Source organism: Panthera pardus, unplaced genomic scaffold (genome assembly GCF_024362965.1).
Source record: "Panthera pardus isolate Hobbes unplaced genomic scaffold, ASM2436296v1 HiC_scaffold_25, whole genome shotgun sequence".
Lineage (NCBI taxonomy): Eukaryota > Metazoa > Chordata > Mammalia > Carnivora > Felidae > Panthera > Panthera pardus.
Window position 1 is genome coordinate 28,646,985 of NW_026526821.1, and position 19,488 is coordinate 28,666,472.

Below are 19,488 nucleotides of genomic sequence, written 5' to 3' on the forward strand. Positions count from 1 at the left end.
GTGGAGTCCCATGTGGTTTCACAGGAAAGTTTTTGCAAGCATTTCGAGATGAAATAAAACCAAATTTGGTACACAGAATAAAGCCTTAGAAGAAATTTTGGAAAATCCGAATATAGGTTCCATTTTAGCTGATAGTGGGAAATTACTGTTAATTTTACAAAGTATGTAATGGTACTGGCTGTGTTGAAAAACAAAAGTCATTAATCACATGACCACACAATTATGGACTCCATTTGCAACTGGATGTGCATCCATGACTGAGTCATTAGTGGACGCAGTTAGGCAGTACCTCTAGTGTTAAGAGAAGTTGTTCTCCCCTTCCTATCTCTCCTCTCATAGTTGGCAGGCAGGGTCATGGACACTCGGTGTCCCAGTGTTGACCCAGCAATGAGGACAGTGTCATGGGGTATGTTAGAAGGGAATGGGCCTTTGAAAGGTCTTCTGGAACAAAGACTTCTGGTAACATGGCTCAAACTCCTCCATATAGTATAAGAGTGAGATAAGATACAATTTGGTCATAGAAAGGGGACCTGTAGGTCTTTGGGACAATGCCCAGCTGTTATCTCTAACATGCTTGTCTTATAGGCTGGTGGTCCCTGTCCTCGGGGACTCAGGTTTCTCTTGATTGGTTTAGCCCATCACCTGGACTAAGGGCAGGACATCTTCTCCATCTGTCCCCCATTGCTCCCTGAGTTGGTCCCGTCAACTTCCAAGCTCCCAGGGTGTTTGTAGCAGATCAGAAATGAACTGGAATTGGCATAAAGTAAATGTGCAGTGAGTAATCATGATTATTGCTGGCCTGTTGTCCCAAAGCAGGGGACAAAGGTGGTTTGTGCTGTGAGCACCCATGGTCACCTGGGAGCCTGGTCCAGACTCAACACTCTGTCCTCAGGGTTCCCGTCCAGAATTTCAGAGTGGCAAGTGCAGACCTTTGCTGAGAAGGGGTTAGAAGGGTGTAAGAAGGATCGATATGAAGCCCAGGTGAGAATGAACAGAAGGAGGAGGTGGCTGGCCTGGCGTGGTGACATAATTACTGTCAGGTGAAGGTGCAGGAGGCAAGATGCTAGCGACAAGATCATCTCCCTCCCTCTGTTGTTTCCTTCTCTAATGCATGGTTATGTCAAAAGATCTAAAAAGCTATGTACCAAAATCTTAACAGTGGTCACTCTTGGAGCACGAGCTTTGGGGAGGGAAGCTCATATCAAAATTCTACTTTATGTCTGTAGACCTCTAGATTATTCTATAATAGGCATGAATGACTGCTTTTCACATAAAAAAAGAAAAGATAGAATTTAAAGTGCCAGGTCAGTTGGCATCTCGGACTCACCGTGGGTCGTATGGGCTTCCTGGTCCTTCTGGTGGGCAGAGACCACAAGGGTATGGGTTTTGGTGACCACGGGCTGCCCGTCTTGCTGCACCTGGCAGGTGAAAACCACATCTTCCCTGTGGACGGATAAATTCACCAGGAGCCAGCTCGTCCAGTTAAAGGTCCCATCCTTGTTCTCTATGAGGTTCGAGGCCATTGAGGCCATTTCTGTTCGGGACACGTGTCCGTTCTCCAACCAGGTCAGCTGTAGGCGCTGGGGGTAGAACTTCTTCACTTGGCAAATGACCTTCACCTGGTCCCCTGTCACGGGTTGCTGGGCAACCTCCAAGGTGGGTGGAACTGAAACAGCACAGAGCAGAAGCTCTGACCTCATGGAACAGACACGTCACCGGGGAGGGGGTCGAGAACTTAGCTCCCCCCACGCAGCAAGGGAATCACCCAGATCAGTGCTAGGCATACAGCTGGTGCTCAAACACTGAGGGTAGTCTTTGCATGTGCGTGAAATCCCTAAGCACAGTGCCCAGTACACAGTAGGTGCTCAAGGACTGGTAGCTCCTATTAGGGTAATGATGAGTGAAATCGAGCCCCCAGCATGCATTTGGAATCGAATAACTAGCAAAATCCATGAAATCACCGAGCACACAGTGGCTGGATTACAGTAGGTGCTCAATAATTGGAGTGGCTCTGGGAAAGTAAATCGAACTACCTAGCACGGTAGGTGTTCACCCGAACTGCCGTTAAAACAGGAGGAGGTGACGGTACCCCTGGGTGCCCGGTGGTTGGGAGGGTCTGTCAGGAGGCAGGTTCCAGGGGATGGAAGGCTGGGAGCACGGAGTGGGGGAGGGGCAGGCTGGGAGGCTTGGGGGCCGGAGCTGGGCTTGGGCCGGGGGTGACGGGCATCTACCTCGGAGGGTCTCGGACAAGTTGGCAGTCCCACGAAGAGGAGGTCCCCCCTGCAGGGTCACGTGGGCCACCTCGCAGATGACCTGGGAGCGAACGTCCCCCGGGGCCAGCGGCAGCCTGGCTGTGCTGAAGATGCTGTAGGAAGCGCTGTCTCCCTCTGGGTCCACGGTGGTCTGGGAGGCTGCCAGCTCATTCCCGTTTTTGAACCATTTCAGGGTGACGTTTCTGGGGGAGAAGCCGTGGGACTCGCAGGTGAAGCTCACAGTCTGCTCAGGTGTGGCCCTGGCCGTGGGGCCCGACACCACGGGGGGAGAGGGTTTGGCTGCAAGAGGAGCATTTACGAGCAGTAAGCATGACTCTGGTCATCCTCAGCAACGACAGGTATGTGACACTGTGCAGAACCCTCGCATGGGTTATGTTTTAGCCCTGCTGATAGTGTTGGGAGGGCGGTGTCGGAGACTGAGTCAGGGGCAGGGCCCGCGTGCAATTCCAGCCTCAGTTCAAAGTCCCCCTTGTCTTCTCTGCCAGGGGACTTCCCACCAATCTGGGCACCGGAAGGACATTTCTGGTGGGTGTCACTCTCGGTCTCCACCTCCTCCTCCTACAGTACCCAGAACAGAGCTTGCGCATAGCAGGTGCTTAGTAAATGCCGAGTGTGGAGGATTCTGGACACATCGACATGAGTGCTATTTGGAGGCAGATGTGAGGATGGGCCTTGTGACTAGCATGTCTCCCAGACTTTCAGTCTCTCATCCTGGGAACCAGAGGGCTGGTCAGGATTGAAAAAAGGAAGAGCTGGGAACCTGCAGACCGCGGTTCCAGATTTTCCCACTGTTTATCAGCCGTGGTGTCTTCAGCAAATAGCAAGGCCTCTCCAGGCCTCAACTTTCCTGATCCGTGGAAGGGGCTGATTCAGGGGCACCCATAACAGCACCTGATCCTTATCTGTTGCTCAGACAGTGGAGGGCATTCTTACTGACTTGCCGTCACAACCAGGGGACGGAGCGATACTCACCGCTCACGGTGACCTGGGTGCCTGGTCCAGACTTAAACTCCACATCGGGGGCCCCTTTCTGGAACTTCACACAGTAGTAGGTTCCCGTGTCTTCCGGGGTGATGTTACTGATGCGGATGGAAAAGTCCATGTTGTTTCTCCTTGTGGCGTCTGAAACATTTGTTACTCGAGGGGAGTGAGGGTATCCTCTGAAACTGAAGATTAACTCCCGGCCTGGCCCTGTGCCCCTGAACCACTCGACCTTCCCAGCAGGGAGCAGGTAGGTCACGGTGCAGTGAAGAGTGGCCGTCTGTCCGGCCGCCACAGACACCGACTTCTCGGGCTGGATCACCTGCAGTTCCGCCTCACCTGCCACACCTGGGGGAGAACAAAACAGCTATTTAGCATCCTTGTGGGATCCTGTCCATCCGCGCAAGTGTATATCCACAACTGCCTTCACTGAGTGTACACCGTGAGGTCAGCACGCTGTGCGTGCATGGCATGTAGCCCTCGTGACGAGCCTGTCACACGAGACCCTGTTACAGACGAGGAAAGCAAAACAGAGAGAGATTCAGTGATGTGGCACACGCAGGCGTATGGCCCGAGCCCTCTCTGAAAGCGTCGTGCTTCGCCAAATGATCCTGCTTGTCTGTGTTCTGGCCCCTTGGGGTGTTACACTCTCTGGTCTCTTGCATTCGGTGGGGCCGTGAGACTTCTTTAGACCATTGTGTGTGAGCGGAAGTGATGGATGTAGTTTCTGGGCTGTGGGTTTAGCTTCTGGAACCTCTCTGGATCAACTTCTCTCTTCCACAAGCACATGTACAGGTGGGGGTCTTATCCATCAATCTGGATATGTGAGAGACAGTGATGGGAAGAATTGCCAACACATAATAAACATGTAGCTAGCTAAATGAAAGGTAAAGGAGTGTTTAAAATACCTAGGTTTTTTTTACTAGAAAGCAATCATATTATATTAAAATATTTCCTAACGCAGTGAAACAAATGATTAAAAATGTAGTGCCTGAAAACTGCATAAAGGTACGATTTTGTTATTCTGGAGATTAAGAGTCCAAAATTGGTGTTGCTGGGCTCAACACAAAGGGCAGCTGAGCTGTATTTCTTCTGGATGTTGTTCCTTGCCATCCAAATTCTAGAAGCTGCCCACAAGTCTTTTCATCTTCCCAATTTTCTATCATTCCAAACTTTTGCTTGTATTGTTACTTGTCATTCTCTAAGTTTGACTTTCCTGCCCCCTTCTTATAAGGACTCTTGTGAATAAAATGGAGCCACGGTGATAATCTGGGATAATCTCTTCATGTCAAGAGTCTAACCTAATCATTTTGGCAAAATTTCTTTGGCTGAATAAAGAAAAATATTCACATTTTATGTATATTAAGATGTGGTCATCTTGGAGAAGCCATTGTCCTGTCTCCCACACATGTCTCCCCAGATTGTTACAGAAACCAGTTACCATAAAAAATGAAACGAAACAAAACAAACAAACAAACAAACAAACCCTTTGTATTAGTCCAAATTATACAGGCTGAGAAGGCACCATACTGCAATCTGGAAGAAGGGCTTTTCAAGCAGTGAACTGGTGAGAGTTGTGAAATAAAACTAGAAATCAACAACAGAAGTGAAATTGAATCTTCTCCAATGTATTGAAATACAAGAACACACTCTTAGGGAAATTAGAGAACACCTTGAGATGAATGGAAATGGAAATACAACATGCCAAAACCTACACTCTGCACTGAAAGCAACCATGGAGGGAAATTTATATTTGTAATGCCGACAGTTGAAGAGAGGAAAGATCAGAAGTCATTAACAAGTATACAGCTTAATAAATCAGAAAAAGAAGAAGAATTAACACAAAGCAAGCAGAATGAAGGAAATAAAAAGGACTAATGTAGAGATAAGTAAATTGTGAATACATGAACAACAGAGAAAATCAGTAAACCCAAGAGTAGCTCTTCAGAAACCAACATAGTTGACAAAACTTTAGCTAGATTGAGTAACAGAGAGAGATTGAGAAGATTTCATGAACTGAAATCAGATATAAGAGAAAGACATTATTAAGTATTTTTCTATAAATGCACAGGATTCTAAAAGAGTACATCGAACAATTGTAGACCGATAAATTGGAAAACCTAGAGTAAATGGACAAATTTCTAGACACATACCATTTACCAAGACTGAATAATGAAGACTAGAAAAATGAATAGAATATCGCTAGTAAGGAGTTTGAATCAATCAACAATTTCCCAACAAAGAAAAGCCCATGATCATGAAGATTCCCTGGCGAATTCTTCCAAACACTGAAAGATAAACTGAACACTAATCCTTTTCAAAGTATTCCCAAAAATAAAAGCGGTAGGAAGACTCCTAAGTTATTTCGGGTCATCGTGAGACTCATTCTCAGGGCAGCGTTATCCTGAGACCAAAGCCAACAAAGGCACTACAACAAAACTACAGACCAGTATCTTGTCTGGATATTGATGCGACAATGCTCGACAAAACATTAGCAATTACAACTCAACAGCATATTAAAAGAATTATACACAATGACCAAGTGGGATTTCTTTCTGGAATGTAAGAAGGATTCAACATATGAAAATTATACAGTGTGATAGGCCACATTGATAGAATGAAAAAAATAACATAGTCATCATTTGATGTAGAAAATTATTTGGCGAAAGTCAACCTTTTTATGATAAAAACAATAAAAAAAAACTCGGAGTAGATGGAAGCTTACACAAAATATAAAGTCATATGTGAAGAACCTATAGGTGACATCACCTTTGATGGTGGAAATCTGAACAAGGCAAGGATGCCTGCTTTCAGCACTTCCATTGAACACAATGGAATCCTAGAGAATGCAATTAGGCAAGAGAAAGAAATAACATTCAAATTTCAAAGGAATAAGTGAAACTATCTCTTTGCACACGACATGATTTCATGCGTTGCAACCCTAAAGTTTCCACATGTAAAAACAAACTGTTAGAGATAATAATGAAATCAGCTAATGTGTGCTATACAAAACCAACAGTCAAAAATCATGTGCATTTGTATATGCTATTGATGAACAGTCGTAAACAATTTTGCAAACCATTCCACTACGCACACATCAAAAAGTATAAAATATATAGGAATGGTTTGTGCACGGAGATCAAAGGCCTGTATGCCAAAAAGTACAAAACATTGTGGAAAGAAATGAAATGTGATATAAATAAATGGAAAAACAAATACCGTTTGTGGATTGGAAGAGTTCATCGATACTACCTAAAACGCTCTCCAGATTCAATACAGTCACCTTTTTTTTTTTTTTTTTTTTTTTTTTTTGCAAAATTTCAGAAGCCCTTAAAAATTCATATACGATCTCAAGGGAGTGCAAGCATCAAGCAATCCTTAAACAGAACATAGTTGGAGAACTCACATCCTTTTTTAAAAAATTTATTTATTCAAATTCAAGTTAGTTAATATACAGTGTAGTGTTGTTTTCAGGAGTAGAACCCAGGGATTCATCACTTACATATAACATTCAGTGCTCGTCCCAACAAGTGCCCTCCTTGTTGGCCCTCACCCATTTAGCCCATCTCCCCACCCACCACCCCTCCAGCAATCATCAGTTTGTTCTCGGCATTTAAGAGTCTCTTGAGTGTTGCCTCCCTTTCTGTTTTTATCCTATTTTTCCTTCCCTTCCCTATGTTCAATAAATGTGGAATTTATTTCTTAATTTCCACATATGAGTAAATCATATGATATTTGTCTTTCACTGCCCGACTTATTTTACTTAGCATAATACACCTAGTTCCATCCACGCTGTTGCAAATGGCAAGATGTCATTCTATTTGATCACCCAGTAATATTCTATTGTACATATATACCACATCTTCTTTATCCATTCATCAGTTGATGGACATTTTGTCTCTTTCCATAATTTGGCTATCGTTGATAGCGCTGCTATAAACATTGGGGTGCATGTGTCCCTTTGAATCAGCATTTTTGTATCCTTTGTATCAATACCTAGTAGTGCAATTGCTGGGTCACAGGGCAGTTCTATTTTTAATTTCTTGAGGAACCTACATACTGTTCTCTATAATGGCTGCACCAGTTTGCATTCCTACAAACGCTACAAAAATGGTCCCCTTTCTCCACATCCATCCAACATCTGTTGTTTCCTGTGTTGTGCATTTGAGCCATTTTCCCAGGTGTGAGTTGGTACCTCGTTGTGGTTTTTGATTTGTATTTCTCTGATGATGAGTGATCGTTAGCATCTTTTCATGTGTTTGTTAGCTATCTGGATTTTTTTTTTTTTTTGGAAAAGTATCTATGCATGTCTTTTGCCCGTTTCTTCACTGGGCTATTTGTTTTTCCGGTGTTGAGTTTGATAAGTTCTTTATAGATTATCTGATATGTCACTTGGAAATATCTTCTCACATTCTGTCCGTTGCCCTTTAGTTTTGTTGATTATTTCCTTCACCGTGCAGAAGATTTTTATCTTGATGACGTCCCAATAGTTCATTTTTGCTTTTATTTCCCTTGCGTCTGGAGACATGTGTAGTAAGAAGTTGCTGTGACTGAAATCAAAGTGGTTGCTGCCTGTTTTCTCCTCTAAGATTTTGATGGTTTTCTGTCTCGCACTTAGGTTATTCATTTATTTTGAATTTATTTTTGTGAATGGTCTAAAAGTGGTCCAGGTTCATTTTTTTGCACATCGCTTTCCAGTTTTCCTAGCAACATTTGCTGAAGGGACTGCCTTTTTCCATTGGATATTCTATCCTGCTTTGTCGAAGATTATTTAGCTATATATTTGTGGGTCCATTTCTGTGTTCTCTATTCTGTTCCATTGATCCATGTGTTGGTTTAATGGGAGTACCATAGTGTCTTGATGATTCCAGGTTTGTAATAGAGCTGGAAGTGTGGACTTGTGATGCCTCCAGCTTTGGTTTTCTTTTTCAACATTACTTTGTCTATTCAGGGTCTTTTCTGGTATCATACAAATTTTAGAATTGTTTGGTCTAGCTCTAAGAAGGATGCTAGTGTTATGTTGATAGGAATTGCATTAAATGTGTAGATTGCTTTGGGCGATATAGACATTTTGATAGTATTTGTTCTTCCAGTCCGTGAAGATGGAATGTTTTTTCATTTCTTTGTGTCTTCTTCAATTTCTTTCATAAGCTTTCTATAGTTTTCAGCAAATAGATATTTTATCTCTTTGGTTAGCTTCAGTCCTAGGCACCTTATGTTTTTTTTTTTTTTTTAAATACAATTGTAAATGGGATTTATTCTTTGATTTCTCTTCTGCCGCTTCGTTATTGGTGTATAGAAATGCAACCGATTTCTGTACATTGATTTTATATTCTGTGGCTTTGCTGAATTCATGATCAGTTCTAGCAAATTTTTGGTGGTATATTTCAGATTTTCCAACTAGAGTATCATGTTGCTCTGAGAAGAGTGAAAGCGTGACTCCTTCCTTGCCAATTTGTACGTCTTTTATTTCTTTTTGTTGTCTTATTGATGAGGCTCGAAGTTGAATATTATGTACTATGTTGAATAACAGTGGTGAGGGTGGACACCCCTGTCGAATTCCTGACTTTAGGGGAAAGCTCTCAGTTTTTCCCTACTGACAATAATACTAGCTGTGGGTCCTTGTATATGGCCATTATGATGTTGAAGTATGTTTCTTTCTCTACTTTCTTCAGGGTTTTTATCAAGAAAGGATGTGTGTTTTGTCAAATGCTTTTTCTGCATCCATTGAGAGGATCATATATTTTTCATCTTTTCTTTTATTAATGTGGCATATTATGGTGAATGATTTGTGAGTATTGAACCAGCCATGCAGCCCAAAAATAATTCCCACTTGAGCAGGGTGAATAATTCTTTTAATATACTTTTGAATTCAGTTTCCTTGTACCTTGTTGAGACATTTTGCATCCAGGTTCATCAGGGCTATTTGGCCTGTCATTGTCCTTTTTAGTGCGGTCTTGCCTGTTTCTGGAATAAGAGCTATTGGCTTTGTAGAATGAATTTGGAAGCTTTCCTTCCATTCTATGTTTTGGAACATTTTGAGATGAATGGGTGTTAACCCTTCTTTAAATGTCTGGTAGAATTCCCCTGGGAAGTCATCTAGCCCAGGAGTCTTGTTTGTTGGGAGATTTTTGATAACTGATTCAATTTCTTTGCTGGTTATGGATCTGTTCAAATTTTCTGTTTCTTCCTATTTCTATTTTGGTAGCGTTTGAGCTTCTAGGAATTTAACCACTTTTTCCAGATTACCCAGTTGTTGGCATATAATTTTTCATAGTATTCTCTTTTTATTGTTTGTATTTCTATGCTTTTGGTTGTGATCTGTCTTCTTTCATTCGTGATTTTATCTGTTTCGGCCTCCCTTTTTTTTCTTTTTAATAAATCTACCTAAGGATTTATCAATTTTGTTTATTCTTTTTTTAAATTTTTTTTTAACGTTTCTTTATTTTTGAGACAGAGAGAGACAGAGCATGAATGGGGGGAGGGTCAGAGAGAGAGGGAGACACAGAATCAGAAGCAGGCTCCAGGTTCTGAGCTGTCAGCACAGAGCCCGACGCGGGGCTCGAACTCATGGACCGCGAGATCATGACCTGAGCCGAAGTCGGACGCTTAACCGACTGAGCCACCCAGGCGCCCCCAATTTTGTTTATTCATTCAGAGAATGATTTAGTTTCAATGATCAGTTCTACTTTTTTGCATATTTGTTTTTTTATAATGTTTATTCATTTTTGAGAAACAGAGTGCAAGCCGGTGAGAGGCAGAGGGAGAGAGGGAGACACAGAATGTGAAGCAGGCTCCACGCTCTGAGCTGTCAGCACAGAGCCCAATACGGGGCTCAAACCCACGAACTGTGAGATCATGACCTGAGCCAAAGTCAGACACTTAACTGTCTGAGCCACCCAGAAGCCTCTGTCTGTTCTACTTTTTTATTTGTTTGCTTTTATATCATTCATTTCTGCTCTAGTCTCCATTACTTCCCTTCTTCTGCTGGTGTTAGGTTTGATTTGCTGCTCCTTTTATGTCTCCTTTATGTGTAAGGTTACATTGTGTATTTCGGACCTTTCTTCTTGAGATAGGCCTGCATTGCAGTGCATTGTCTCATTCCAAATGGTTTGGACTGCTGTATTTTCATTTTCATTTGCTTTCATGTATTTATTTCTTCTGTAATTTCCTGGTTAAACCATTCATTCTTTAGTAGGATGTTCTTTAATCTCAGTTTATTTAAGAGCGTTCCAAATTTTTTCTGTGGTTGATTTCAAGTTTCATAGCATTATGATTTGAAAATATTCATGGTATGATCATGATCTTGTTGTACCTGTTGAGGGCTGATTTGTGACCCAGTGTATGGAGAACATTCCACGTGCTCTCAAGAAAAATGTGTATCTTGCGATTTTAGGATGAAATATTCTGAATATATCTGTTAAGTCCATCTGGTCCAGTGTTTCATTCAAAACTACTGTTTCCTTCTTGATTTTCTGCTTAGATGATCTGTCCATTGCTGTCAGTGAGGTATTAAAGCCCCTACAATTAAGGTATTATTAGCAATGAGTTTCTTTATGTTTGTGATTAATTGATTTACCTATTTGGGTGCTCTCAATTTGGGGGCATAAATATTTTAAATTGTTAGAACTTTTTTTTTGATGGATAGATCCCTTAATTAGGATTCAATGCCCTTCTGCATTTCTTGTTACAGTCTTTGGTTTAAAAATCTAGTTTGCCTGATATTAGTATGTCTACTCTGGCTTTCTTTTGATCTCCATTAGCATGCCAGATGGTTCTCCACCTCCTCACTTAAAATCTGCAGGTGTGTTTTGGTCTACAGTGAGTCTCTTCTAGGCAGCATATAGATGGAACTTGTTTTTTTTTTTTTTTAACCCATTTTAATCCATTTGATTGGAGCATTTAGTCCATTCAGAGTCATTATTGAAAGATATAAATTTGGTGCCATTGTGCTACCTGTAGAGTTGGTGTTTCTGGTGATGTTCTCTGGCCCTTTGTCGTCTTTGTTGCTTTGATCTTTTTTATTTTTTCCTCCACTCAGAGAGTCCCCATTAAAATTTCTTGCAGGGCTCGTTTAGTGGTCACAAACTCCTTCAGTTGTTGTTTGTCTTGGGAAGTCTTTATCTCTGCTGCTGTTCTGAAAGACAGCCTTGCTGTATAAAGAATTGTTGGCTGCATATTTTTCCCATTGAGCACATTGAATATTTCTTGCCACTCCCTTCTGGCCTGCCAAGTTTCAGTGGACAGGTGTGCTACTACCCTTATGTGTCTACCCTTGTAGGTTAAGGACCCTCGGTCCCTAGCTGCTCTGAGAATTCTCTCTTTCTCTTTGCATTTTCCAAGTTTCATTATGAGCTGTTCAGGTGTTGACCTGTTTTTGTCGATTTTGATGTGAGTTTTCTGTGCCTCTTGGACTTGAATGCCTGTTTCCTCCCCCAGATTAGGGAAGTTTTCAGCTATAATTTGTTCAAATAAACCCTTTTCTTTTCTTCTTCTTCTAGGACTCCTACTGGGGAGTAGGGATATTGCCTTGCTTTATGGAATTACTAAGTTCACTAAGTCTCCCCCTCATGATTTATTGATTTCCTTTCCTTTCTCTCTTTTTTGGTTTCATTATTTTCCATAAATTATCTTCTATTTCACCTATTATCTCTTCTGCTTCTTCAGTCCTCATTGTGACTGTATCGGGTCGGCTTTGCATCTCAGTTATAGCATTTTTTTATTTCAGCCTGATTAGATTTTAGGTCTCTGATCTCTGCAGCAAGGCTTTCTTTGGTGTCTTCTATGCTTTTTCCAAGCCCGGCTGGTAGTCTTATGACTGTTATTCTAAATTCTGATTCAGAGAAATTGCTTATATCTGTTTCCAGCAAGTCCTTGCGTGTGATTTCTTCTTGAACTTTCTTTGGGGAATATTCCTCTGTGTTGTCATTTTGCTAATTTTCTGTCTTTTGCATCTTTTAAAAGCTTGTAAAGTGTCCAGCACCTAAGAGTACTGCTATATTCAAAATATGTCATACACTGTCCAGGGCCTAGAACTTCATGAAATGTCTCTGGTATACGCTGTGTGCACTCTGACATTGTGTTTTGGCTGCTCTTTCCCACTGTTAAGTCTTCTGCAGAGCTCCTCCTTGCTTGTAGTGGGGATTCTTTAGACCTTTAACTAGGTATGCTTTGGTTTGCGTGTTGAAGTAAGCCTGGAAAAGTCAGGGGGGAAAAAATCCTGAAAACAAACCAAAACAAACCAAAAAGGCTGATCTCCTCCGAAAATAAAAGGGATGGTAAGAAAACAAGACAAAAATAAAGAAACAAAAAAAAGGGGGGGAGGAGAATCAAAAAACTAAGACTGATTCCAAAGGAAAAGAAAGGGGGAAAAAAGAAAAAAGAAAAGAAAAAAAATAAAAAGGCTTATCTAAAAACGAAAGAGCTAGAAAAGTAAATGGAAAAAAAAGAAAAAGCAAGAAACCATGAGGCTGTCTCCAAAAGAAAAAAGGAAGAAAGAAATAAAGGGAAAAATGTAAGCCTTATCCTATTTCCAGAAGTACTGGAAATACTTGGTGTCATATCCAAGAAATCATTCCCTAATCCAATATCATGACCTCAATATAGCTGTGTTTGAGCCAACTATGAAAGTCCAGGGTCCCCCTACTTCTCTGCCATCTTAACGGATAGTAACTACTGGAAATCGTAGGTGTCATTTTGAAGCACTTAATCTTTAGTACAGTTCGTGTCTGGAGGGAGCTGGCTAAGCTGATCTTGTGAAGGAGAGGCTGGCTGCCTGGGTCAGAGTCAGTCTTGCCCTAGTGAATAAGCATTTGTCATACCCAGAGCCGGGGTGGGGACAGATGGGGTTTTGTGTGAGTAGGTCCCGCTTCCACTGGGGGCCGCTGCACTGCTCTCTGAAGTCCCACTGTGTTCTCATGGGGAGAAGGGGGGAGGGAATGGCACCACCCCAATCTCATCCCAGGACTGGGGATCTCACACTTCCCGCTGTTCAGGCAACCCTCACAGAATAATGAAGGCACTCAAATTGCCCTGCACCATAGAAATCCTTTTTTTCTTTGGTGTGGGACTGGGATTCAAAACCTGAAGTCTTAAAGGACCCAGCACTATGCTGATCCAGTCCTGTCCTCCAGGGGTAGAGCCTCTCCAGACTGTATCTGGAGTCCCTTGTCCCTCAAAAATAGTCCCCTGCCTGCACAGTGCATGAAATCTATGGTGCAGCACAGCAAAAAGCAGCAAAAGTTACATTCCCCTTGGATGTATCTTTGTCCATTGATAATGAAAGGCCTTTCACTGATGCATGCAGGGTCTTTGGTCCTCGGAGAAGCAATATACCCTCTTCCAAAAGTGCTCCAGGAAGGGGAATGTTCTTTTCCAACGCACCTTGGAGATCCCTACGCTCCCAGGCCAAATCCTTTCTCCCCAGGAGCTCACACCACACCTCCACCCAGAGAAAGTCATGCACTTCCCAAACCTCAGAGTTTGAGCTCCAAATGCTGTTTGCAAAAAATCCCTGTGACACTCAGTACATCCTTCTCCACAGTCCATGCTCCAGAGAGCTTTTCCTCTTGTGCAAATTCGATGCTGCACTTTCTCAACCCATCTCTCTTTCCCTTTTCTGTCTCCGTGGAAAGGGTTGCCCTCCTCTCCATGGCAACACTATTTTTCTCTCACCCACTTCACGTCCACATACCTCACACCTGCCACACTGTCTCCTTGCAACTGAGGAGATCCTTCTGCCACTGCACGGATCAGTTTCTTGGGTGTTCCAAGTGTTCTGACCTCAATATAGGTGTGCTTGGAGAACTATGAAAGCCCAGGGTCTCCCTACTTCTCTGCCATGTTAGTTCCTCTGAGAACTCACACTTCTTGATTTCAAAACTTACTACAAAGTGTTATAGTCAGATTCCTGTGGTACTGAAAATATCATAGAGATATAGAGCAATGGAATAGAATAGAAAGCCTAGCAATAAACCCACACATACGTGGTCAAATGATTTTCGACAAAAGTGCCAAGATCATGCAACAGGGGAAAGAACAGACTCTTCAACACAAGTTGCTGAGAAAACTGGATATCTACATGCAAAGAATGGGGTTGAACCCTCACCTTTCTCTATATAGATGAATGAACTGAAATTGGATGAAGGACCCAGCACTATGTTGATCCAGCATACATGTAAGAACTAAAACTATAAAATTCAGAGAAAAAACCTGTAGACAAAATTCATGATATTGGATTAGGGAATGATGTCCTCGTATGACCCCCAAAACACAAGTAACAAATAAAAATATATACAATTTGGACTTTATCAAGATTAAAAACTTTTGCACAGCAAAAGTCAATAGACGATATCAAAAGTGAAAGGAGAACTTACAGAAGGAGAGAAAGTATTTGCAAAGCCTATGTCTGAGACAGGATTAATAACCAACATATGTAAAGAACTCCTACAACTCGACAACAAAATAACAAACAGCTCAATTAAAAAATGACCCAAGGACTAGAAGAGCTATTACTCCAAAGAAGATATTCGAACCGTGAATAAACCCATGAAAAGATGCTCAACATCACTTGTCATTAGAAAAATGAAAATCAAAACCACAATCCCTTTGAATAGCTTTTATCAAAAACAAAACAAAAGAAAGAAACACCAAAATGAATACAAGAAAATTAAACTTCAGAAAATAAAGATTGAGTAAGCTATGGAGAAATTGCAACTCTTGTATGTCATGGGTAGGAATATATAATGGTGTAGCCACTCTGGAAACAGTGTTCGTGTTCATGTAGAATTTACCACAGGATCAACCAATTCCACTCTTAGGTAAATACTCCCGAATTAAAAGTACGTACTGAGATACTTGTACATCCGTGTTTATAGCAGCATGATACATGATAACCGAAAGGTAGCAGAAAGAATTCATATCTATGCATAAATGGATGGATAAACAAAATGTTGATGTAGACACATACAATGGAATGTTATTCAGCCTTATTAAGAATGGCCACCTGATATGTTCCCTAATTGGATGAACCTCGAAAATATCATTCTAAGTGAAATATGCCAGAGACGAGGACAAATACTTGATTCCGCTTACGTGAAGTATCTAGAAGGAACAGCTTCATAGACACAAGGAAGTAAGATAGAAGTTGCCGGTGGCTGTGGAGGAAGGAGGTGTGGGGGATTCTTGCTTAATGGGTGCAGAGTATCTGCTTAGGATGTTGAATAAATTCCTGAAAGGTACAGTGCTACTGGCTTCACAACTATGTGAATACCAGTGAATTGTATCCTTAAAAACGGTTGATGTGATACAGATTTTATGTTATGTATATTTTAGCACAATAAGAAATACGTACTGAAATAAGGGGATCACCCGATGTGGTGCCTTTGAATTGGACTAAATGACTCAAGGAAAGAGAAAATGTGTTGCTCTAGGGGCTGGCAGATTTGAGAAAATTGCCCTTGAAGGGGGAGATAGAACCACGGGAGTAGCTAAAGCAAGGGCAACAGCAGGCTTCAAACTCATGTTCTGAACAGAGTTGTGGACGGTCGGCTGTGTCTGGACAATGAGTTATGCCTTGAAGGGACACCAGTCACGTTTGGGGCCAACACTGAACTTCAGGGGCCAGATTATGCAGCTGGATTTCACCGCCTCCGTGACAATCTGGTGGCTGGAGACCTAGAGAAATACACAATCGTTCCTTCTTACTTGAGATGTCCTAAAAACTTCGTCAGGATATAAATCAGAGGAGCAGGTTGCTGCGACACCACACTTACATCCTGTGTTCTGTTTATTTCTCAGCTACCTCTCGGGGAGAAAATCTGTGGTTCGTTCTTGCAGCGTGTGAGCTGGGAAAACCCTGGCAGTTAGCGGTATTTGCAACTAAACGTGTCTCCTAAGGAGAGACCATGCTATTACCGGCGCATAGGAAACATCCAGCACATCGTTAACCAAAGTTTGGGAGGACACACAGCAGAACTGGAACTCTGGAGACCTCGGAGTGTGCTAAGTGATGCCTCTTCTTCTGTTTCCCTCTCTGTATTTTCTGATGTTTGTTTAGTTAGCCTCCACCGAGAAGCCGAGCAGCATAACACGGTGAAAAGAATGAACCGTGGAGCGGGGTGGCCTGGACGTGAATCCCGGCAGCTGTACTGACTTAGGTAGGTGACACTGGGCCAGTTCCACTCTTCTGCCTGAGTTTCTCCATCTGCCAATCGGGAGTACAGTCCTAGCTATCAGGCAGGGGTGTTGTGAGAATTAGATCATTTAATACCTACAAACTTGTCCTTGTGCCAGATTGAAGCCTCCACTGTCTGGATGCCTCTGGTAACAAGCTGTAGGTGATGGATGCATAGAGGAAATGCTCAGATCCCCGACTTCCTGCTCTCAGATGACACCCAGTCCTTGGTCTTCTGTGGCAGCCCTGGGTAGCACACCTCTGGTTACCTGGAAGCCCTTGATGTCCAGGGACATGGGAGATGTTGTGGGATCAGGAAGAGGGGATTGTACCCTAAGGCTGTGCTTACCTGTGAGTCCCAACAGCAGAGCCAGCAGCAGGTAAGGAGGCAGGTGGGGCCCGGAGGCAGGGACCAACATCATGGTGGCCTGAGGACCCTCTCTCTGTGCAAATGTGTGTGCTGGGGAGAATGGGCCTCTGTTCTGTGGTGAAAAAACCCCGCCTCCTTCCGTGATTAAGAGGAAGCACCTATGGTGGGGTGATGGCTGTGAGGCAGCAATCTGCTTCTAGATTGTGAAATAGAAGTCAGGCAGAGAAGGCCTCACTTGGTGAAGGGTCCTCTTTTCTTTTTCAGAGAGAGTAGAGAGGCCCAGGAGAAATGATGCTTCCCTCCTACATGGGGCCTCTGTCCCCATCCAGTGGACCTCTCTCCCCTGCCATCTTGAGGCCCCAAATTGGGTGTAGAGATTATTTAGAAAAATTGATAAGAGAAAAGAATTTGTATGTGCTCTCCTCCAACCAAAGAAAGAGGAAGTGGGTTATATGTCCCATAAATCACACTCCCAGGCATTTATCTGAGCAGAGAAGACCATGGCCTCACAAAAACCTCGCGTGAATATTTAAAGCATCTTTCTTTGGCATAGGAAGTAAAGGGAAACATCCAAAATGTCCAGGAATTAGGGAATGCTTGAACAAACTAGTGGATTCATACCAGGAAATACTTCTCAGCGCTAAGAAGGAATAAATTATTTACATGTGCACAACTTGTAAGTTTCCGAAGGCATTATGTTGAGTGAACAAAATCAATCTCAAAACGTCACGTACTGTGGGAATCCACTTACACAACATTGTCGAAGTTGTAGAGAACAGATGGGCATGTGCCAGAGGCTTGGTGTGGTGGGGCAGGTGGGCACTATGAAAGGGTAGCACAAGGCAAACCTTTGCGGCCACGGAGTTGTTCTGTACCCTGAATGTGGTGGTGTTTACACCAAATACACATGAGCGGAAAGACACAAACAAAAGCTGGGGATGTTACAAGATTGAGCTATAAAACACAAGGCCTTTGTCATTATAATCTGCTGAATGACTATGACATTAGCCAAAATTAACGTGGGGGTGCCTGGGTGGCTCAGTCGGTTGAGCATCCGACTTGGGCTCACGTCATGATCTCACGGTTCGTGGGTTCGAGCCCCACGTCGGGCTCTACTGAACAGCTCAGAGCCTGGAGCCTGCTTTGAATTCTGTGTCTCCCTATCTCTCTGTTCCTCCCCCACTCATGCTCTGTCTCTCTCTCCTTCAAATATAAATAAAAACACTAAAAATAAAAATAAATTAAGGTATGTGGCACAGGGTCCAGAAAACAGACCATTGTATCCTCGTCATCCATGGTGGGACATCAGTGAATAATGCCTAAGAGGGAGATGTCTAGAAGTGACAGTGTCAGCATGCTATAAGAGACCTGCCTGTAACTTCTAGAAAAATCAGTTAAAAATAATCAGAAAAGGGTGCAAAATGGTTGCCTTTGGGGTGGAAAACCGTGGAAGGTAGGAGGCTCCAGTTGTCACAGGTAGTGTGTATAGAACCATTTACCTCGTAAGCCGTGTGCGTGTGTAACTTTGATGAAGGTAAAAGCTAATCTGGGGTGAGTTGACTGACGTTATAAGAGCTCACATAAGAGAATGTCCATGCTGTGAGCACTAGTACGAGTTTGATTAGTTTGCTGGACAGACTATCGACGTTAAAAGCCACTTATAATCCTATACAACCTCCCAAACCCAGTGTAGACAGTAATAATAAGTTTTAAATTGTTTAAAATAAATAATTTTTAAAGATGCTATACTAGAAACTGGAAAGTAGTAAAGACAGCCCTAACGAGGGAATTGAGGTATCTCATGTCTGTGAGTTGCAGAGCTCAGTATCGGAAAGATGCCAATTTGCCCAAATGAATATATAAAGACAGTGCAATCAAGCCATATTTGTAAAAGGGTTTGCGATAAAAGTTGACGGCGTGATTCCCAAATGCGTGTGAGCCAAGGAGAGCCGCAGCCGTCCCAAGCGACAGGACCAGGTGGGAAGGTTTGCCCAAAAGGAGGTATCGAAACGCGTTCTAAAGCCGTCCTAATTAGAGCAGTTTAAAAAAAAAAAAGACATTTTGTGTAAGCGAAACCCTTGTGGCCGCTAGTAGATATTCTTTGATGGAACGCTTGGTCAAATCTGTGCGTTTAAAAAATGGGATTCTTTGTCTTTTTGCCATGTTATCGTTAGAGTCCTTTAAATACTCTCTGTCTGGTGTCGGCAAACTGGCCAGACAGTAAATGCTTTATGCTCGTGGGCCGTCAGGTCCGGACCACTATCACTTCTGTCTGACGTTTCAGTCTGAAAGAAGCCACAGATAATAAAACTTGACTTGCACCAACAGCCGGCCGTAACTTGCCCACCTCTGTCCCAGATACAAGTCCTTGAGCAGATTCTCTTGGCAAACATTTTCTCCTACTCGGTAACTTTCTTTTTCTTTTCATTAACGGTATCTTTCGAAGAATAAAAGTTGAAATTTTCTGAGCACTGGGTGTTGTATGGAAACCAATTTGACAATAAATTTCATATATTGGAAAAAAAACATTAAAAAAAAAGTTGACATTTTCATGAAGTCAAATTGATCGATGGTTTCTTTGATCGATTGCACTTCTTGCGTCTTATCTAAAAATGTCTCTGCCAACCCAAGATCATTAGGATTTAGTTTTGGTTTTTTCCCCCCAGTTTCTTCTAGAAGTTTTATGGTTT

General features: G+C 42.5%; 1 protein-coding gene across 1 annotated transcript; it reads right to left on the bottom strand.

The window, feature by feature from the left end:
- Nucleotides 1–1,277: 1,277 nt before the first annotated feature.
- Nucleotides 1,278–16,871, bottom strand: LOC128773483 (signal-regulatory protein beta-1-like). Its single transcript, XM_053890381.1, has 4 exons — nt 16,778–16,871; nt 3,246–3,602; nt 2,232–2,552; nt 1,278–1,666 (listed from the first exon to the last, which is right to left on the bottom strand). The coding sequence occupies exons 1-4, from the start codon at nt 16,848–16,850 to the stop codon at nt 1,293–1,295; spliced, it is 1,125 nt and encodes a 374-aa protein (XP_053746356.1). The 5' UTR covers nt 16,851–16,871; the 3' UTR covers nt 1,278–1,292.
- Nucleotides 16,872–19,488: the final 2,617 nt, after the last annotated feature.

Coding starts and splice junctions, on each gene's coding strand:
- LOC128773483 (XM_053890381.1), bottom strand. CDS start 16,850: ATGATGTTGGTCCCTGCCTCCGGGCCCCACCTGCCTCCTTACCTGCTG. Junction 3,603..16,777: donor TCTGCTGTTGGGACTCACAG/GTAAGCACAGCC, acceptor GTTCTCCCCCAG/GTGTGGCAGGTGAGGCGGAA. Junction 2,553..3,245: donor CACCCAGGTCACCGTGAGCG/GTGAGTATCGCT, acceptor CTCCTCTTGCAG/CCAAACCCTCTCCCCCCGTG.